Source organism: Dermacentor andersoni, chromosome 4, assembly GCF_023375885.2.
Source record: "Dermacentor andersoni chromosome 4, qqDerAnde1_hic_scaffold, whole genome shotgun sequence".
Lineage (NCBI taxonomy): Eukaryota > Metazoa > Arthropoda > Arachnida > Ixodida > Ixodidae > Dermacentor > Dermacentor andersoni.
In genome coordinates, this window is record NC_092817.1 from 72,589,645 (window position 1) to 72,612,261 (window position 22,617).

Consider the following 22,617-nt stretch of genomic DNA (forward strand, 5'->3'; position numbering starts at 1 on the left):
CTAGTGAAGTCTTTGGTCCTCGCTCAGAGGGTTGTCGCTGAGAAACATTTCTCCATTAATGTGATTTGCAGAGATGGCCACAGACCGGGATGAGGTGGAAACAATCTTGAGCTCCATCCTCGCAAGTGAGAAGGACGGTCTCACCTTGCGACGCCTTGACGGTGAGTACGAGGCCATATGACGAGGCGTCTAGCTAAGAGATGCAGTTCAAACTCTATTGGTTTCACTTTTTAACATTGTGCCTTGTCGGGTAACGGCGTAATGCATGGATAGCTAGCCAGAACCTGAGCGCTTGTCTTGTTTCCTTCTCTGCGTGTGTTTCAATGGTGCGTGCTGTCATAATCCAAGATGCGATTATTCTGACTAGCTTGGTTTTCCATCGTTTAGAGGAACCTTCGGCATTGGTTCGATCGCTATGATCTGCAGTCAATCTTGGAGAAGAGTTTGTGCTGTTAGTTTTCCGGGAACGCGTCAGCTGAATCCGAATTTGCCGAAAGCTGCGACTGCGGGTACCTGAGCAAAAGCTTTTATAATTGAAAAAACAACTTCTTGCTTGAATTACACATGTAACCGAACCTATTGGCATTTATCCGCGGAAATTTGATAACTGGTGAGGTGAGGCGTTAGCTGTCGCTAATGGTAAACTGGATTGGCTTTGTTGACGTGCCCGCTACCTTTGTTCTCTGCCTCAACAGATGAGTACCGGGCAACTGTGGGAACGTGCGTACCATTTGAGGAGTTTGGGCATGATACGTTGGCTGAGTTTTTGGAAAGTATGCCTGAAGTGGTGTCCCTACAGAGGTACGAATGGTCACAGAGCATTTGGTCACTTCGGCTTCCTTTTTATGTTGAGTGCCGTCTGATTTTAGTGTGCTAGCTAGTCAACAGTTTACATTCTTCGAAGGCTTTTAAAAGAGACAGAAGGTAATGGTCTTTACTATTTTTTTCTTCTTTGCATGTTAACTAGGGGCTTCAACAAAGACATTGTTGCACATGCAGCCTACAACGCTGTGACTGCCCATGTGACGAAAATGGTTGCAGAGCAAAAGTCAGGACCAGTGAGAGTACGCAAGCAGCATGTACAAAGACCCTGTCACTGGAATGTTCACCCTTACCGCAAGGTGGGTCCACAGGGATTTTCTCAAATTATTGTAAAAAAAAAAAACTGCAAAGACTTTCACAAGCACTTAAAAGCAGAACTTTCCTATTGGTGCCAGCATAAGGAGGTGACAAGGTAATGTAGCATCAACTAAAGCAATGAGGGAGAATTAATAGGCACTACTCGGCTGTGTAATATGTAAGCTTTGCTTACCATGGCAACCAATGTGTATGGAATTGCTATTGGGCAGCTTTCTTCCCAGTCTCCAAATGATGCAAGTATGTGCAAAGGGTTACAGTTTGCACGCAGCATTTTTCATGTCGTCTAGCTATATATATATATATTGCCGCCAGCATTGCAAGAAGAAAAAGACGACGGACATATCCCAAGTGCGTAGCCGCCACACTGCGAGCGTCAAGCAAAGCACCGCAAGGCAACGCTCGGCCGGTGCTGACAGGCCGGTGGCTCGTGCGCGAGAATCGGACGATTGGCACGCGACAGGAGGATGACGTTCGAAGGAGCGAAGCTCGAGGGACGTTTTTTGTTGTTGTTGAGTGCTCAGTCGGTTTTTGTTGACGGGCACAGGTTCGCCCAGCATAAATCAGTTTTCGTAGAAACGGCTGTTGTAACTGTTGGTTACAACATATATATATATATATGTAAAAGGAGCATTTATCTTTATGGCGACTGGGCTGAACATATTTCTCTTGTGTGGACTGACCATGTTTGAGGGTAGCATATATTACAATGGCATCAAACATTTCAGTCATACTGAAGCCCAGACCACACGTATGCTTGCTGACATGGACAAGCTCGCATCTGCGTGCCCATGCATGCGCAGACGGTAAGGCACAGCTCATGTGCTTCGAAGTGTGTTGTGAGCATGGGTATCTGTTCTAGAGAAATATTGGCACTCAGACTGCCTTGCGTTCCCATGCACCTGGCTACACACCTACGACAGGGTAAAATCAACTATCAGTTTCTTGTAATGTGAGCAAGTGCTTTTTCTTTTCTGATTTAATGGCTCTAAACGGAGAACAAATAAATTTATTAATATTGCAGCATTTTGAAGCAGTGTCAACATGACTGTCAATAACAAGCTATGAAACAGCATGTGCCATGGCATCTATGAGTGAGCAAACCGAATGTGCGCTCGCCCCTGTCTCTTGTAGGTACAAACCACAATTCTTCATGAGGAGCGGCACGTACATGCAAGCGTGCATGTGCCGCCGAGCATACATGTGGTTGGGCCTTTAGTATTGCTTCCAAGAACTAGCATTAGTACCACTCACTGAAATAAAATATAGCTTTCTCTTTTTACGTAAGTGCATGTCTGTAGACAATGTTTAGTAGAAACATAGAGTGCACTATCATCAGTATGTTACTTATACATAATTTGTTTCAAAACCTGCAGCGGCCGTGGTCTTCTAAAAACTCCACTGCCAGGGACACCTACAAATTTGTGAGTCTAGTATATTATACATAATTGCTTTACCATGACTTGCAAAAACTTTTTGCAAACCTGGACATTGCACTTTACACATCTTTGGGTACTTTCAACGTTATAGTTGACTACATGCATGTATTTAGATGCACAATGTGGCTGATGCATGGCAGCATTTATTCCTCACACATTTTGCAGATGTGAGTTGATTAAGTATGAAGATAATTTTAATTCAGACAAATTGTTTCTTGCATTAAGATACTGTAGGCTGTTTTGATACTGTAGAATATTTTGAGCACTACCGAAAATTGCTAATGGGGCTAAGTAATGGAGATTTGAATTCAGAAATGATGCAGGCATAAATAATTTCTTGTGCATTGAAGCACACAAGTGACATATATGTGCATGGCATCCAAAAGTCATAAATGATTGCATAAAACATGGAAGTTTAGCCCACTAGACCAAATCAACTGCACAAAATAATGTCGCAGGGCCCCTTTACTCTATGCAGTAGAGCAGTGGCACTTGTCTCCAGAGAAGTGGCTGAGAATACCAATGTGTGTGATGGTATGCTATGATGAACTTTATTCCCCGTTCTTGTGGCGAGCATCTGCATTGTCTCTTGTCGTTCTTGTAACCGAGAGAATGACAAAATAATGTCGCAGGACCCTTTAGTTTAGTCTCTGCAGTAGAGAAGTGGCTTAGAATACCAGTGTGTGTGTGATATGAAAAAAAAAAAGCTTGGTAAAATACTGCAAGTAGTTATCATTAAATAGTTGTCAGGACATATGCTTTAATGTCCTCATTTCATGCAGTTTTAGCGAAATGAGAGGTGTGCATCTTTAGTTTATTTGTTGTAAAACATGCCTGCAGACCCTTAGAGTCCTCAAGAGAGATCAGGTCTGTCGCAACCACTGTATAGACACGCACTGTTGGCAATAATTGCGTATTGAAAGTGAGGGATATGCATTGCAAGTCATTTTCAGTGACCAACAATGTATGAAGTTGCATTTGTATGTTAGTTATTCAAATAAAACCAAAACAAAAATTTTTGAAAGGCTAATGTTGAGCGAAGTGTGAGACATTCTGAGTGTTTCTCATTGAACCCATCATGGGGACCCTTGTACTGAGAGTCTAGCATTACGTTTTCATATATTGTAGAGCATGGGTTACATGTAGGTACCCTATAAACACTTGCAACTGCAAACGTGACACCCTATTGAAGATTTCATCTTCCTCTTGTGCGATGAAAAAAAAAAAAGAAGCATGAGCTTCAGCTCAGTGAACAAATGAAGGGAACGACCATAGACATTTTCATACTGTTCAGTTAGTTATACTATGTACACATATAAATACATTTAATATGGCAATGTTTTCTTTTTCTTAACTACACTTATGTTACAAGTGCAGAGACTGGGATAAATTTTTTTTTTGTTTACACTTTTTCATTTGTGAAGGCCTTAGTCTATCTTTTCTTTTTGCGCTCGGCATAAGGGAGAAAAAATTGGTTTACAGGATTGCCGTGGGCATGTGATTGTGCCACGATGTCAGTAACAGGAGGAAACTTGAAGAACACTAGATTTTAGAGTGCAGCTCTTAGGCACCCATTCTTGTGGCGAGCATCTGCATTGTCCCTTGCCGTTCTCGTAACCGGGAGTACGAGCACAGTAAAGGATGAAAGACAGCATTAGCGAAGAGAGCACAAGGAGGAAAGTGGAGAAGGGTGTCGTGGAACCATGAGGTCGAAAGCGAGAAGGAGGGTATGGAGAAAGCGTGAGAGGAAAAGGGTAGTGCCACACACGGTGGGCTTTGCAGCGACAGTGGCTACAAGGTGATGCCAGAGTAGCGTGTGCCATCTGTTCACCAATGATGCTACCGATACCATATATGGAAGCAAAAGCGCTAGATGTGCGGAGGCCTGTCTGTGGCGGCTGCTGTGAATCGAGCCCACACGCTGCTTCTTGCGATCTCCCGATTAACGAGGCAGTTGCGTCACATTTCGTTCGCTCCGTTTGGAACGTGCCACACAGGAGAGATTGTCCGCACTAGCCAATATATAGTGAAATGAAAATGCATATACAGCTGTGCTCAAATTTTGCATTTGGGAGTATCGTAATCGTTGGTGTATTTTTATGTACATTTTAAAGTGCATTTATGTTGATATATTCACACTTGTGTGCTGTCTATTGAACATAAAGGCAAGCCGCAGCAGTGGCCTGACTTCAGGACCGGCGTATCCAGAGACTGCGGGCCATTTTCAGACACAAGTAGAGTTCTCCACTCCCACAAGGGCGAGTTGACTATATTATTATTTCTTCTGGTTTTAATTTCATGAAAAGTCAGTGAACCTGGCTCCCATTGCTTTGCTCAGGCTTTGCTAGATGGCAAGCATTTAGTGCATCCACATGTCTGTATTTTACGGTCTCATTCCTTCTTCGCTGCGTCCTTTGCCATTGTTTTTCTTGTTTGCCATTTGCTCTAACTGTATGAAGCCTGGCATATGCACCAGACAGGCTCATCGCCAATTTATGTCCACTTCAGAACTAAAGCCCTTCCCAGTAATGTTCAGTTAGTATCAGCTTGTGTGAATATAAATTTTTGAGTTCGAAAGCTGAAGTCGAAGCTAATAGGAACGATTTCGATATGAATAGTTAGAATAATTGTGTTATTTGCATAAAACATCGACAGAATAAATAGCCAGAAATTGATAAATCTGTAAAATAGAAAGGGTGCCCTTTTTTTCCCCATCGATATAGGAGCCATTTCATCCCTAAAATCAGTTGTTGTTTTTTTGACATAGGAAGTGGGACAACCTGAGTGGCACCAACTTCCTTTCACGGCCACCATTTATACAACATCATGTGCATGGATCATGTCTGAAATATTGACCAAGACACTCTATGGCACTCTGTTGCTGCTATGTACTGGTTCAGCAGAGAATGTGGAAGTGCCACTGGAATGTTTGAGTAATCGAGCAGGTCCAAAAGAACGGTCTGCGACTGCAAACACATTATTCATCTTTGGCACGTCTTGGCCGTGAACCTTGTTCAAGGCAGCACGACTTGCTTGACGAAAGCAAAGCTGTCGATTGTACATGTTTTCAAATTTATGTTCATTCATTTCAAATACTTCAAGATATCTGAATACTGAAATTCATAACATAGAAAATGTCGAATAACAAAATATTCTTTTGAATGTTCGCACAAGCCTAGCAATTACACTTGTGTTGCATTAACTTACTCCAACCAACGCTTTCAAATTTTCCAATTTTATCTTGGCCCCTAATCCTCTTCCGTCCTCGACTGCACTTCCCTTGGCATCCATTCTATTACTTTCACAGCCTGTCGGTTATCTGCACTACACATTTCATGGTCTGCCCATATATATACATCTTTAATACAACAACATCTTTAATATATCAGCCATTTCTGTTCGCTCTCTAATTTGCACCAATCTCTTGTCTGTTAACATTACGCCTATAATTTTATTGCGATAGCAATTATAAGGACACTTCAGGTGAATTTTTGACTTTGGTGTTGCCGTGAGGTTCCACATACCGTATTTACTCGAATCTAGGCCGACCCCGATTCTAAGCCAACCCCCTAAAGTCCGAAGCCAACAACAACACAAAATATATTACCTCGAATGTAGGCCGAACAAAAAAAGCGAGGACAGTGTTCACAAAATGCGAACAGCATTTATTGAATCTGAACGTGCAGAGCTCATTCAACGTTGCCGTCGCTGTGTTCCTTGTCACTGTCACCTTCAAACAGTGCACTATCTTCGGTACCGTCAAGCGCATTAGAAATGCGTGCACAATCAAAGTACCTGGGATGTCGTCCCACGGTGCAGCTACCCAGCCCACCAGGTGCGAGAGCGAAGGTTTGACGATGCCTCTGCGGCTATCACAACTTTTCGCTTGAAAGCAGCACTGCAGTGACATCTCCTGCTTGGTGCCATCGCGATAACACCGCGCCGCACACCGATACAGTCGACACAAGACAGGTGAAAATGGCGACCTCGCTTGTGTACGGTTGGCTACTGGCACGGCGAGTAGCGGCTGCGATATTGACTTTTCTAGATGGCGCTGGCTATGCACCATATTTGGCAGTTTCAATGAAAAACTGGCACGTTTTTTAATATCCTCGAATCTAAGCCGACCCTAGAGTTTGGAATATGATTATTTGAAAAAAACTATTGGCCTAGATTCGAATAAATACGGTATCTTTAGGCACATGTATGCAATATATTTATGCATGCTGTATATGCAAGGTCAATGCCTACTATTCAACTGCCAAGGTTGCTCAGACTAGGTATTACATTCTTGACTGAAGTATGCCTCAGAATTTCTAAGAATTGCTGCTAACAAATGTCATGAAAGACAACATAGCTTTTATTTTAAATTTTCTCAGACTTAAGAGATGCTGCAATGTGGTAGACTTGTGTGTACACACCTCCTTCTCCTATCATCGTCATCATCCATCAGTCCTTTTCCTCCTTGTCCCTTTCCCCTGAGTAGATTAGCAGGCCAAGACAGGCTATAGCGCAGGCAATAGCTGTGCCTTTCTGTAAATAAATTTTTCTCTGTCTCTCTTCTGAAGCTACTAAATACCAAAGCTCAAAACAATGTCAGTGCTTAAACCTGAAATTGATGCAATTTTACTGGCACGGCACTTTAGGGGCACTGTAGTGATCCCTGCGCAATGCCATTACAGGCCCTACAGGACGTGTTTAAAAGGGCAATGACACCAAATCTTTTAGCTTAAATTATGCATTGAATGTTAAATTGTTCATGTCCCACAGCAAACAGACAAAATTTTAGTGCATTCAATGCAGTAGAACATTTATATTTGAGTTTTTTAATGTTGCAGTTGAACAATAAAGCAGTCTGGTGACACTGAATGGTAACGAAATGAATGGGAACCCCCAGAAACGGCTCCCTCGGGTGGTAACAGAAGCTAATCTCGAAGTCCATGCTTTTGTGTACTGCAGACAGCGGAAGTGATTGCAGGAACTGAAAATGTGTCATGAATGCTATGCATCGTTTCGTTTTTGCATGTGTCTTGGTGCATATCTTTGGTTCGCTACTTCTTTGCATTGTTCAAGTGAAGCAATTACTGGCACAATTCAGTGGCAACATTGTTGCTACATCATTGGGTGCTAGGGCATGTGGAGAAAGACGTCCAATGTAGTCTCAAACTGTTTTAAAGCAGACAACGCTGAGTTAGTCCCTCAGTTTCTGATGCCACACAGCCTTGCCGAAATGGTGGTTGCTGTTGATGGGAGGAGTTGAGAGGCAGCGGTTTCACATTGAAGTTTCGGGTTAAAATGTGCGATGGAGAGCCCAGTTTCTTTGTGTGTGTAACCATATTTCACCCTGTACTCTCAGCTACAAATATAATCTGAGAGCTGTTGAACGACGAACGAAAAAAAAAAAACATGTTCTCATTGAGCAGATATGTATTTGGTTGACCTGTATATGTACTTTTGTGTATTGGACCAGCTACTAGCCACATAGGCTATTGGTCCAACTATTTTTGTACACATTACTTGACTTGTTTAAATAAAGCTTGCTTTTTGATTGATTGAACGACCATGTCATGGCCCCTTTAAGCATGACATGGTCATGCTTAAAGGGGCCATGACATTTAAGCAGGTGCCAGAAATTTAGATGCACCTGCATATGTTGCGTCTGCACTAGTCAGACCAGCGTATAATTAGAACCCTGTACGAGGAGTGTAAGCGCAATGCTAAACCTTGCTTTCGCTGTCAGTGCTTCTCCCTGCTGGTGAAACTATAATTTTTTTAATAAGTTTTTTTTATACTCTCCAAGTATACCAGGCAGTGTACAGATTTACAAAAAAAATTGAAGCAGTCATGATGACTCAGTGGCTCAGATAGTTTGAACCAGCGCACAAGGTTCAATTCCTATCTATAGCATTTTGATGGCCAGGAATGGCCAAAATTAATTTGTAGTTCTCTGCTGCAGGATCCTTTGGGACTTGAACACCCACATAAATTATAGTTGCTGTTTTTGAATGAATTGGGTGTTGCCTTTACCGTAGTGTTAAGAGGCATTTTTTTCTTTCTTTTCTTATCTGTTGAGGCTTGTGGAGTGTGGATAAATATTTAAAGAAAAGCTTTAAGACAACTTGTGCTGTGTCAAATTCTTTGCTTTTAGCTCAGCAGTTTGCAGACTTTTGTTGAGTTTCCTGCTGATTCAGTGAACTTCTTGACAAAAACATGGGGAAAGGAACAAGTTTTTGAGGCCCTCTATTTTGTGTACGTCCGTTTGTTTTGAAAAGCTCTGACTGGAAAATGTAAGGTGCTGCAATTTATAGCACATTCAATTGCTCACTTTCGAGCCCTCTGGTAGCACGCTTTATATTCGGCTGATCAAAATCAATTGCTCATTACACATTTGCATTTGCCTGGTTCATTCAGAGTGCCAGGAGGCACTGTTACATTTGAGCTGGGAGTGCAAGCAAAATTCAACAGAATTCCGGTCACTTGGCTCTTGCCAGTTCTCTCTTGCTCGAATCCCAAGAGGGCTCTGCATTTCTGCAAACTGAGTTGGAGCGTGGTACGAACGATTAGAATAAGCCATTAGTTTGCTGAGGTCATCATTAATTCTGCGCTTTGTTGTTATTGTGTTGCAGAAGCCACTGGTGGAGCTTCCTGCCAATGTTGAGCAGCTTGGCAGCTCACAGTATTCAAACAGACGTGGAGCCAGTCAGAAACGCCATGACATGAAGTTCCCCACGACTGAAAGCTTCATGTACGGCAATGGTAAGCTGGAGACAGTGCTTGTAGTTTGAAGTCACCCTGAAGAAACACTAAAATGATTCAGCTGCACTTGGCAGCTTCGTTATCTTGAATGATGTCAACATGCTGCAGAGCAAGATGTGGAAATGTGGCCGCTTTGAAGTGTTTTTGCTGTGCATGTGAAAGGCACAGGTTTTGTTGCTTGTTACTGTGGGAAAGGAAGTGGCTTTCTTTGTGCGCACTTATGTCTTTTGACTTGTGAGCCAACTCGTATTACAGTAATTTCACTCGTGATGATTGTAATTTTTGATTTAGCAATTTATTCCACATCACAGTGCTCTTTGGAGTAACATAATTAGAATAAACATACTAACAAATGAAAAAAATTGGAAACTACAAAAATTTTTAGTAAGGGCATTATAAAAGTACTCATTGACCAGGGTTCCCTCCAGAAATTTTCCAGGGGTGGAGATTTTGTGACCACGGGTTGAGGGTGCACTTGTGATTGAGCCTCTCCCTTATTTTTCTAATACGACCAATCTGCCATGTTGAATTGTAGATTCACCAATTTTACATTTTGGACGCATTAATGAAGCTAACGCGAGCCAGTGGTACATTCTACCACCATTGCCAGTCTTTGCCCGGACAAAGGAATGCACAGCTCGTACCTGTAAAAATGCGTGCGATACATGTAGTACTAGCAATTCAAGTCTGCATCAGCCAATAGTAGTGCTTCTGTGTCCATGTGGCAGCAGTAATGAATTCTGACGCTAGTGTTTCTTATTATTTTTCTTTTCCTTTATTTACACAGGTACTATAGTTATTTGAAGGTCAGATCTCGCCTGTTTGTGATGGTGTTAATGTGGTGGCGTTGTGCCAATGGAAAATGACACTCCACGGTGTGAAGGCACCTTCCAACACCTGATTTTCTAGGCGATATTTGTCAACAGCGCATGAGAAAAGTGTGATTTTTTCCTATTTCTACGTCACTTTCTAATATTTTCCCACATGATAAAGAAACACTCGAGGATTGCGAAAAAAGATGGAAAATTTTGACCTGTCAGCTGGAGCGGTGGGTGGCATTTCCACCAGGGCCCACATTGGGGAGAACCCTGCTTTTGACTTATTTGCTGCCATCCAAAGAAGACTGCTGTGCATGTTTGTGTATTACTTTAACTTAGCATTGAGTACAGTAAAACCTTGTTAATTCGGACTTCACAGGACTGAAAACGTGCCCGGATTAACCAAGTGTCGAATTATCGAGGATATCAAGAAAACAATAAACCAATGCTTACTACGTCAACACGCTTTCATTTACTGAAGGAATCGGCAAATCTAATTTCTATGCAGTAAAAGCTCGTTAATTCGAACTCCGTGGGGATGCTGTGAAAATTCAAACTAATGAAAGTCAGAGAAAAAAATTGCTCAGTTAAGGCATGTATATAGTCCGACGTTGCGGCGTTGTGCGTGCGCACGCACTACGTTACGTTGGCAAGAACAACGTCTATAGTCCGGAGCTCTGGCTCAACCAACGTAACCGGACGCAGCCAATGCGGCCCAACGTGCACGACGGCTCTTGCTCCATCCTCACTTTCGTCGTCGCACTGACTGCACTGATCCTTAATGTATGGTGCTTAATGCATGGCTCCCCTCGCACACTTTCACTCGCACATACAGTCGAACCCACTTATAACGATACTGCTTTTAACAATACAGTCAATCCCGGATATATCGAACTCGAAGGTGATCGCGAAATAGTTCTATATATAGATAATTTGAAATATAAAATATGTATGTCAAAAACTTCTCTAACAACTCCACACATCTCAAGGCAGTTTCCCGATGCCGTGATTAATGGGAACTTACCGATCTCTGCCTCCAAGGCGCGTAAAAAAACACAGCGCGATAACCAGAGCACTTTATTTCGGACGAAAAAAGAATTTGTGACCTTTGCTTGCTTTTTCTTCTGCACCATCAAGTTCGTTAAGCTGTCCTCAAGCTTGTTGACAGTGTCCAAATGAGAAAGGCCAGCTCCTTCCATCGTGCCACAACAGCGGCGAATGACGCTGAAAGCTGATGCAAGTTCAGCTGCAGTGCATGGTGGTTGGTCCTCTTCGTCGGAACCTTCGCCGCTGCTCGAGTCTGCATCCTCGTCATCCATGATGTCAGCCACGATCTCCGCATCAGCGCGATCCGCTACAGCTTGCACGCCGTCGTCAGCGCTGACGAAATCGCGTGCTGTAACGCCGCCTGGGATGGCGCCTGGGTATGCCGAGAGCTCGCGAAATTCGCTGTCCAGGCATCCAGCGTCATCGTCTTCACTGTCAAGACATCTGTCATCTACAGCTACCACAAAGCCTGCTTTGCGGAAGCAGTTCACAGTTGTGGTTTCCTTCACGTCGTTCCAAACACCAGCAGTATTTGAATGGCTTCGAGGAGGTCCACTGGACGGCACTGCCTTCAGCTTAACATCGGCTTTGTTCTTGAGGATTGTACTCGTGATGTTGCGAGGAATTTCGAACGCCGCGGCAACCGACGACTTTTTCTCGCCAGCCTCCACCCGTCGAATGACGTCCACCTTTGTTGAAAAATCTAAATTCGTGCATTTTTTTGGCGGCCATGGCTCCGGAATACGTGGCAAAAGCAGAAAGAAGAACGCACTGCACCACACGAGTCTCAAGCTTTCGCGTTGGCCTCGTGAATAAAAGGAACAAAGCGAATCGAAAGACGGACCGCTCCGCATCTCCGCACTACCACAAGCCCAAGCTGCACTGACCTCGTTCGTCTCGCTGCGCCAGCGGTGTGAGCGAACCAAAACACAGGGAATGGGCGCCTGTGGTCAGCGTGATTTCTCCCTCCCGCTTCCCTTTCACACCCAATCGCACTCCAAGTGCTCCTCGTCACGTGCCTTTTACCCACACGCCCCTTTCTCAGAGTGCGGGGCGGCGCGCATGAGATCGCGGAAACGTCGCGAGAGCTTCGAGTTCGTGAGGAGAAGCGCACTTGTGGGGGTGGGATGCGATGGGAGAAGCACACTTGCAAAGGTGGGGTATGGTGGGAGAAGTGCACTTGCCGGGGCGCAGCTCAGCAAGGACTTCGATACATCGATATGCCGGTGCACGGGAGTTCTATATACGTGAACAATAGCGCTATACTTCTGCATGGGATTCCCAAGGGGATTTTTCAACTGTTCGATATAGGCAATAATTCCATATATCCGGGTTTGATATATCCAGGATCGACTGTATATCGGTTATAGCAATGAGAAACTGCTGGACCGTCAACTTTTGTACGTTTTCCATGGTGTAATAACCCGCTTACAACAATACCCCAATGTCGCATTTTCGGTTACAATGATGAAGTCTGACTGCTGGGTGTCCAAGCCGAAAGGTAATGAAATGTGAATCCTTGAAAAGAAAGAAAGAAAACAAGAAATTCGAGCCGCAGCACAATGGCCCGCTACTTCAACAGCTGCCACATGCTCATTTTCCAGCCTTCTCCTCAGGCATAAAATGACACTACTGTGTGCCGCAACCGCTGCGGATGAAACTGGCTGCTATCAACGCAATTATGGATGGCAACCATACATTTCTGAAGGCGTGCAGCTGATACATGCACCCAGACAAAACGAAACCACTTCTTGCTGCAACCGCTGCGAACGAAACTTCGGTCACTATTGACGGGATCTCGGACAGCAACCACACGGTTGTGAAGGCATGCAGCCAACACATGCATCTAGTCGAAACAAAACTACCATTTGAAATGAATGCTGTGGACGAAATTGTGGTCGCTATCGACGCAATCTTGGATGGGAATTATGCAGTTAGGAAGGTACCCGGCCATCGCAGTGTTTTGTGCTGCGGTAAATGCAAGAATGAAGGCTATAGAGGCACAATTAGGCATAACGCATTCTGTCATTGCTGTCATTCATGCACGATTTCTGGTGATGACTATGGTGATGCGGACTCTGTCACTTTGTTTTCATTGGTTGCTAGTGCCTCTTTCGTGTCGCACATTTACGGAGCTCTGTGTTTGCCAAGCCCCGAGAGTTGTTCGAATTAACCAGTATGTGGCCAAATACATCCGAAGTAACGAGAGTTTTATTCAAATAAATAACACATACGGCGTGCTGGGACTAGAAGACTAGTCTGAATTGTCAGATTTTCCAAATTAACGAGTGTTGAATTAATGAGGCTTTATTTTATAAGGCACTTCCATAAAGCCCTGTGCTACAATGAGACAATGTTGGTCTTTGGCTACAATTATGAGGGACAGACTTGGGCAAACCCTAGTAGCCGGTCGTGTGCTTCACCATGCACTGTTTCTTCAGCTTTCCTTCACTGAAATTCGGCATGCTGACCTACAGCTGTAACAAGGTTCGCATGTACCCTATTTACTTGATTCTAACATGCTCTGAATTGTAACGTGTACCCATTCTCCATGACCAAAAAAAAAAGACTACCACGCACCTCATTCTTTAATACAAAAATACAACTTTCTCTCATTTGGAAAAAGATATTTTCTCCCAATACACTAAAATGACGATAAATAAAAAAAGTTGCAGTTTAGCCTGAAAGGCGAAGCATCGATTGGCAACATCGATAATGCCGGCATCAATAAACGGCATCGATAATGCCGTTTCGGACGCAGGTCCGAAACGACATTAATCAATGTCACCACCGCTGCCATATTGATTACCTCGCCGCCTCGAACCGGCGCTCTCGCACGCAGATCAGCTGGCAGCCGTAGCCACCACTGCGGCAACGCTAGGCCTAGCTGCTTCGACGTTGGCTATGAAGCTTCTTGCCGTTGGGTGCCGTGTTTTTTATGTAAAGAATTCGCTGCTGTCAGCAATGGCACAGACTCCGCCTTTGTGGTCCTCGGGATTGGCTTAGAAGCTTGGAAAGCGCAGTGCGTTGCATAATGCCGGTTCCCGAAAGTCAGCTTCGCCTCTGTACAGAAGTGTTACTTGGTGAAGCGTACGCGAAATTATTGCAGTGAAGCATAACAAGCGTGGAAAGGGACTATTGCCACAGGACACAGTATGCATTCCTTAATTATACACGCGTTCACCCGGTATTCCCTGTCGCAGTAGGAGCACCGATTTGCCTAATACGTGTAGACAGGCCTTCAGGGCGTTTTCGAATGCGCCTGTGGCGGTTTGAGCCCTTAAGAGCAGTAAATGACATGCATTTATTTTTTTCCAACTGGCCGATCTTTCGGACATTTTCGCGGCCCCTATGGAGTTCGAAAACTCGGACGTGGACTGTGCAACTGACCAGCAAGATGCTTCAAATGGTCCGTGGGGCGAACGAGTGGCGGAAGGAGTACAAGAACAGGAAGGACCTACGCACTGAGGAATGAACGGGAAAGGAAACGTGCTGCCACTGTATTGAAGGAGCTTTAGCTCAAAAAACAAATTCTGAGGCCGAGATGCAAGTGTCCCTCATCCAAACCAAAATAAACTCTTTAAAGCAGTGAAACACAACACTGAGGCGTCGTGCGCGGGCTGAGAGTATGTCAGGACAGTTGAGGTTGACTTACGAGCTGTTGAGAGAGAATCTCAATTGTGACAAAGTTCAGGCCTCGTACCACTGAGCTCACTATCAGTTGATAGAAATAGCTCATATTCGAAAATATTTGCTTCTTTATGGATCTCCTTTTTATTCGTATTTGAGAATGTCCGACTCGATTTGCAATTTTTTTTCGAAGACATCTTATTTGTTGTGCATTTTACTAACCCCTCCCTTCTATTTTCTTTTTGAATAACATGAACACTACTCTTTAGTATTCGAATTGGATTAAGTCGTTTTTAAAAGATTTTTTTGTATGCTTACCAGAGAGTGACAGCATCGGGCGATATGGTTTCAGTTCGTCTTGACATAAAACATAGTTCTGCATCACTCAGGGAATTTTGCAAAGGCACTCAGGGAAAACCTGGAAAACTCAGGGAATTTGGAAATGTCAACTTGGTAGACACCCTGAAAGATGAACACGTCTCACTCAGTGACCGCGGAAACTCTTTTATCCAAACCCTGGAGTGAGGAAGAGCTGTAGCAGGAGCAAGCGAATTGATCTTTGTGCAGCCTCTCGCTTCAATGTAAACTAAGCAACGAGAATCCAGCGCGGTGCACCTAGATGCATAGACTCTGTCTCCATCGCAGATCGACTTCAAGATAGGGGCCGCACGGCCACGCCATACACAGCAGCTACGAGAGTAGAACGCCTCTTCTGTTTGTGCCAGTCCCGCACGCAAGTTTCGGGAACTCTGAACGCCCGTGATGGGGTCTGATTTTTGTCCATCTCCGCACACATGATCACTTTCCTTTTAATTGCGGCATTGCATGTCTTCACAGTCGGCACTTCCATTCTGACAGAGTAAACACAGGAGATGAGAAGATGGACGGTGTACTAACCTAATCACATGTACTACTGCACATAGAAGAAGCTATGGCAGCTAGACTCGAACAAGGAGGTTGTGATAGGAAGATGTGGGCCCAGGCCTCAAACTCACAGGGATGGCACAATGAACACAGAGAGGTTTTAATGACACAAGGACCAGACTAGGATAACGTACACAATAACACACACACAGTTCCCTTCATGAGTGTCTGTTGCTTAGGTATAGTCAAGCTCAGTGTCAATGTAGGAAGGCGTCCGATAGCGCGTCGGTATCACACACTCACGGCACGAAGAGGCGAAAAAATGAATCTGGAGCAGCGAGTGGTGCAGGAGCTGGAGGCCGGGGCGGAGGCCCGGCACACTACGAGCCACTCACGTGACAGCTGGGTCGGGACGTCTGCCCGCCACAGGGTAGACCATTCGGAAGGCTTAGCTGCACTGGAACATGTCGGCGTCGGATGCTCGCCCAGCAGTGGAGCAGGCCAATTGAAGCTCAAGGACAGCCCGGCCTGTTCTGCCAGCACATCCAGGAACACCGGCCTTGGGTAGACGAACTGCTCAGCTCGTTCGAAAGGCCAGTCCAGGCAGCTCAGGCAGTTCGTATGGCTGCCGCCTCCACCCAGACAACGGGCCCTTCTCTTCCTCTTCATCCGTCGCCGCCCCACAGCAGTCACGCGCTTTCGTCCGCGCCATTCAAATAGTCCAAACTCCTATCACAGAGGTTAAAGAAAAATGCTTGAGTGGAAGCTCCTGTAGGAAAGGTGAAGCCAATGCTTGCCCCTCCACCTGAAATAGTGCCTTGTCGTGTGATCTTTGCTTACAGATTAAGTGATTTGGCTCTGTTATTGTAATGCTAGGCTAAATAGAAAATAAAAGCTGGTTGTTCCCAATGAAGATAATAACTTCTGAATATTGATGACGTTCTTCCCAATACAACTTTCCAGGATATTCAGATTTCACACTAGAACCAGTAATACAGAGACACGTGTAGTTAAGTATCTGTCTGGTAAAATAAGCCACGATTAACCAAGGAGTTTGATTAGCTCGTGGGAAGTGTGCGAAAAGCACTTCACCATTTTTTATAGTTTACTTATAGTTTTATTATGCCCCTCCTGTGTGGCTTCACCTTCGGGACATTGTTTCCACTCCAGCAGTTTTTCTTTAACCTCCTTAGGCTTGAAGCATGTATGAGGTGGCCGTTTTGAAATGACGATGGCAATATGATAACGCAGATTTAGGGTCGTACTTGATTCTAACAGGCACGCAATTTTTGGACTCGTTTTATTGGAAAAAAAGTGCCCTTTAATGCTTGTCTAGTGTGCAGATGTGGGAACATATCTTATTGGGAAAGGAAAACTTAGCGTAAAGTATCTTCTGTGCTAAACAAGCTATCATTTTTCACAATTCTTTAGGCAAAAGCACACAGAGCTTGTTAAGTAGGATGTTGCTTGGATGCTGGCTGGAAGAAAAATTCTTTGCCTAGCCCACCATAGCTTCAGGTTGGTCGGTCAACAGGTTGGTATCTCCCCTGATATATTTGGGGATATCTATTGTCACGTAGCAGTGACGGTGAAGAAGGCAGCAGAACTGTGATTAATGAAACTAGCATTTTATTGGGCCAGTCTGCCCAATAATTTTGGGGATGGGAGTGTGCATCTAGAACAAAGTGAACAAACCCAAACTGGGTTTCTTAAATAAAGGGTATTCTCTCTCATTTGTAAAATCAAGAATGGCTTTCAAGTTTAAAAAAAAGAAGTGATAAATAAAGTGTCAAAATTCAGGCTCTGCCAAACCTCATCTACTGAATGCCGTCTATAATAAAACCCCATTAACGCAAAGCTTTAAAATGCGGAAAAAAATTTGAGACAGGCTAGATCACAAAAACAGAAGCACTCTGGCTGAGCATAGACCACTTAATGCCTTTCCAAAATACTGCCAACAATATTCTCACTCACTTTGGCTTTTATCAGCACTGGACACGTCGGCGTCTACGGGCAACGGCATTATTGACACTGTGCCAAGACAACATACTTCGCACCGAGTCAAGATTATTGATCATAATGAAACATTTGAAACCAGTCATTTGAGCATAACCTGTTCCAGACATCCAAAAAGCTAGTGTTGCTACTTTCTGCGTTGTAATGAATTCCGAGCAATTCCAATCCAAAAACCGAAACTTGAACTAGGGGAGAGAGCAGTGGTCGCACCTTTAGCAGATGTCCAAGAGTAACCAGGTTGTCTACCAATCGGGAAAACAGAAGTCTCCCTACTGCTGGCACGAGTAAAAGAGAGGAATCGTAACGAATTGACCTTGACGCCATGTCGTCGGATGGAGGAGTTGCCAGTGTGCAGTCAGCAACCGATATTACGGACTCTCGATTTTTGGGAAATGCCCGATAATTCTAACAGCTTCGCGGCCCCTAGGGAGTCCGAAAAATCAGATGTTGACTGTAAAACTTACCAAGAGGATGCTTCAAATCTCAACTTAGTAGACACCCTGAGTAACATGGCGTTTACACCTCACCATTCATGAGCATGATGCTAACGTCCTTATCAAGCCGCTATCTCTTTGAAACGCTGTGGGCTCACATGCTGGCTTCTTTTGGCCACAGTGCATAGGCTGATTGCACCTGCCCAAGAGCACCAATCTTCTTGCTCAAGGTCACAACTAATACACTGTGACCATATTGATGCATCTGTGGCAGCGTCCTAAATGAGAGGGAAAAGAAAAAGACGGACTTTCAGCTCACTGCTGCTACGCGAGGCCATAATGAAGGGGCAGCAAACAGCCGAGCAAGTGCGCGTGAGGGGCAATAAGCAGGAAGAAAAAGAGTGTGGCTCGACATCTGGCTTGGCTAGTGGGCTCGGCGCCATCGCAATCGGTCGCTGCCTTTGAGTGAAAAGCGAGTGCAAGTGACGCTGCCGCATTGCCGCTTTCCTGGCTTTTCTTAAATAGAAATTTCGAGATGTCCAGAGTCCGGACGCAAACACTTTTTGATGTAAAGAGTTGTGGGTTTTTTTTTTTTTTTTTTTTTTAGCATGTGGATTGACACCAGAGCAACAAACATTTTTTTACTTGACTGCTATTTCGAGATATGAGAGGTTGAGTTAATGAGGGTTAAGTGTTTTAATGAAATTTGAATGCGGGTGATCAAGCAGTTTAGTCGATAAGATCAAGTAGTTATACAGTGGGCTCTGTCCCTGAGTGACAGAGCCCACTGTGTAACTACTTGATATTTGCTATGGCTAGATTGAAAGTTCTTGCATTTTTTTGTTTCAGCTTCGTGTTGGATTCTGTGCTCTTGATTATATGACGTATTCAAAAACTATTCAGAGTTTCGTACTTGAAATAGGGACTACTATTTGATTTATTTGAAAGTATTGAATACTCATATGCCAATACTATATTGTGCTTTTTATTTTCCTGAAATCAGTTTAGTTGTAAGTCAGTGATGCGTCTCTTTCTTGGTTTTAAAATAACAAGATAAATTTAGTATTCAGAAATATTTGTGCTTATGCATGATGATGTGAAAACTTCAGCTTAAAATTCACTTTACCATTCTTTTCTTTTTTGGGGGGGGGCTTGTAGCGCTGCTCAAAACGAGCAAAAAAAAGGGAGGTGGAAGGGGTAATGAATAGGAACGGAGAACAGGGAACAGGGCTATTCATTACCCCTTCCACCTTCCTTTTTTGCTCGTTCTGAGCTGCGCTGCAAGCAAAAAAAAAAAAGTCATGACATACCATCGCGCCCTCACTGCCACGCTTTTTACCATGTAAACTCGTCTAATGGCTCCCTATATCTTTTTTGCAAAATGTTGTGCAGAAAGCAAGGCTGTAGCTATAATCACATTAAAAAGCTTTTTTTTTTTTTTTTTTTGTCCTTATATAAACATTTCTTTATATAAACATCTGTTCATTTTCTTATAGAGAAACTGCTGTGCTGACCAGTTCTAAGGCCGAACTTACATAGACATACAAACATGTCTGTACAGGTTCCTTATTAAATATAATTTTTCTGAGAATGCAGCTATCAGTATTACATGCATCCATAGCTTTATATGAGTGCATGTCCATGTGATCATCAGCAGCAGCCCCTGCAGCCTAAAGGACAGAAATTCGTTATATCGAGGTTTAAGTGTACTATTCCCTGCCATCTTTTATCAGATTAATTGCTATTCTATACCTTTTTCTGCTACTTTTCTCCTGTAAAAAGACTTTACAAATCGTTTTAACTTTATTCATAGTTACACATTTCTATTTTGCAACGTCTAATTGTGGTTTTGTATCTGTTCTCGGTACTCTGCAGTTCAGTATAAAATTCCTCTGCTGCCCATATTGTATGATTGAAATTGTCAAACATGTTGTCCTGGTTTATCCGACTCCCCACTCCTTGTTCATGCCAATGCGAAGTTTCTTTCCTGCCAATTTTAGGAGGATGGTTGGAACTGTCAGAAAGATCTCCCTCATGTGCTTGTATATAACACATTTATTTTCTCTGAACCTTTCTTCCTCGTTGCTTGAAAGTATGAAAGAATGGAAGCTTTTCCTACAGCATTTGTCAATTCACAAACTGAAGAGGTTAAGTTGCCCCTTCCCCACCCCCTCTTTTCCTCCTTGCCTTGTATTGAAATGTTTTGTCTTTCTACAGGTTGGTACACGGCCAACGCAATGGCGTGGACATCCTTCCTGAAAGCGGCTGGCATAGTCCGCCAGAGGGCAGCCATGTACGCCAGGCTGTTGATGTTGCATGGTGTGAATCCAAGCAGCATGTGGCTCCTCACAGGACAGGACATATTCCAGATGGGCATTGGTGATTTCCGTGACATCCACCTGATTCAAGAACACGCTCATCAGCTCCATGCCATGCACCGCTCTTCAGTGATGGCTGTAAGTTGTGATCGTGCTAGCATGCCCCCCTTACATTGATCTGGTGACAGCCAGCTGATATGTCGAACTTATAGGGTTAATGCAAAGGCTGCAGCATGTGAGGGGTGCTGTGGAAAGGTTTGCCAGCTTGCTGACACAGCACAAAGATTAGCTTTCGGGAGCCCAGTTTCATAGAAATGGGGTGGTTCATGCAAATATGGTCATTTGCAAATATTTGAGATCTCGAATATAGTCGAACCCACTTATAACATTTCCAGCTTTAACAATATGTCGGATACTGTACAGTCCGCCACCATGGTGTAAGAAATATACTCTTTAGGTTAGGACACTCGCAAAGTTCCAACGGTGTGCACCCATCGGTCTTCTGATGCCATCGACTATTTATCTGTGAGGCGACGCAACTTGAAGACCGAAAAAGTTTTACCTCTCCTTGCTATAGCAATTGCCGCATCACAGGAAAATCTAAGTGATTAAGCAAAGCGGCGAAAGCAGGTCATTAACGGAAGAAAAAGCCGCCCAGCATGAGCAACTGACCTTTCATTGAATTCAGATTACCTGCAAAGCGCCGCTTGCCATAGCAATGTGGGATAAGCGTTTTCCTTCTTGAAATTGCTGACAGATAGTCATTGTCGCCAGAGGACCAACAGGTGCGCACCATTGGTACATTACCTGATTGATTGCACCTCGCAAGCAAGCCATGCAGTGCCTCCACCTAAAGGGGTGTATCGTAGCGCGATTAAAAGACTGGACAAAAGGTGACACACACTAGCGTAGTGTGTGTCCCTGTGTGTCTTCTGTCCTGTCTTTTAATCGCGCTACCGTACACCCCTTGAAGATGCATTATCAACAAGCCCACATTGCAACCCTCGTCCACCTAAAGGGTATACAGTCGAACCCACTTATAGCGATACCGGTTTTAACAATATATCGGTTATAACAATGAGAACCTACTGCACTGTCAACTTTTGTATGTTTTCCATGGTGAAGTAACCCGCTTACTACAATGCCCCGATGCCGCATTATCGGTCATAATGAAGTCTGGCTACTGGGTGTCTGAGCCAAAAGATAGTGAAATGCGAAATACTTGAAAAGAAAAAAAAAAAGAAATGAGATGCTAACCGCTGCACGATGGGCCGCTGCTACAAGAGCCGCCGCGCACTCATTTTTCAGCCATCTCCGCATGGCTCTCTCCCGTCGTCCTTCCGCCCATCCAAACAGAAATGGGCGGCGCCCATAGCTTTACGCCGCCCCACCCTCCGAAATACGAATGGACCGCACCAACTGCGCCGCTCGCAGATTGCTTGTATGTTGCTCTACTGCTCGCTGGTCAGCGCAGTTCTGCAAACAGCTTAATCGCTCGCGTTCGTCTTTGAGCGATTTTGTGCGCAACAGCGACGAGCGACGACTTCGAGCGATGAAACAGGCCGTCGCTTGAACAGATCTCTCGGTCTTGTCACTCGATCTCTCGGTATTGTCGCTCGATCGCTCGGTCTTGTTGCTTGATCGCTCGGTCTTGTCGCTTGATCGCTCAGTTCTGGAAATCTAGAATTCGTCACTCGTCGCCCAGAAGTGCTATGAGCGATTAGCCAATAGCGTGAATTAGTAACTGGATGTACATCACTCAAATACTACTGATTTTCGCACGGAACAAGCAAACAATTGAATTTTTATACGTGCAAGGATAAGAACCTACTGCAAGACGTTAAGAAATATGTTATGCTGCTTTTTACAGTAAAATACATTAACTTAAATTTATAAAGCTCGCATCACGCCAGTTACAGTGTGTATTTGCTGCCCTCATACCGGCAACACCGGGGAGATGGTCGTTCGAAGTCGTCGCTTGCATGGGGTACAATTTGTAGGGGACAAGCGAATGCAACAGCCATCTCCATCGCGTTGCTTGTTGCTGTTGCGCCTGAGATCACTTGCATGGGGCTTATACTTGGTTGCGTTGAAATTGTTCCTGGCCACGCGGTTTCTCAGCCTCACTTGACTCGCCGCCGAAACAGAAGATGGCTGA

The 22,617-nt window shown here is 44.2% G+C and overlaps 1 protein-coding gene across 2 annotated transcripts in view; it reads left to right on the forward strand.

Annotated features, from left to right (window-relative positions):
• LOC126536780 (uncharacterized) overlaps positions 1 to 22,617 on the forward strand; it is a 46,501-nt gene that overhangs the window by 291 nt on the left and 23,593 nt on the right. For both annotated transcript variants that reach the window (XM_055073923.2, XM_055073924.2), the window contains exons 2-8: positions 72 to 161; positions 696 to 801; positions 968 to 1,121; positions 2,514 to 2,561; positions 4,742 to 4,834; positions 9,203 to 9,332; positions 20,359 to 20,597. In XM_055073923.2, the coding sequence (XP_054929898.2) occupies positions 74 to 161; positions 696 to 801; positions 968 to 1,121; positions 2,514 to 2,561; positions 4,742 to 4,834; positions 9,203 to 9,332; positions 20,359 to 20,597 (858 nt within the window). In that variant the 5' untranslated portion in view covers positions 72 to 73. The remainder of the gene's footprint in view (positions 1 to 71; positions 162 to 695; positions 802 to 967; positions 1,122 to 2,513; positions 2,562 to 4,741; positions 4,835 to 9,202; positions 9,333 to 20,358; positions 20,598 to 22,617) is intronic.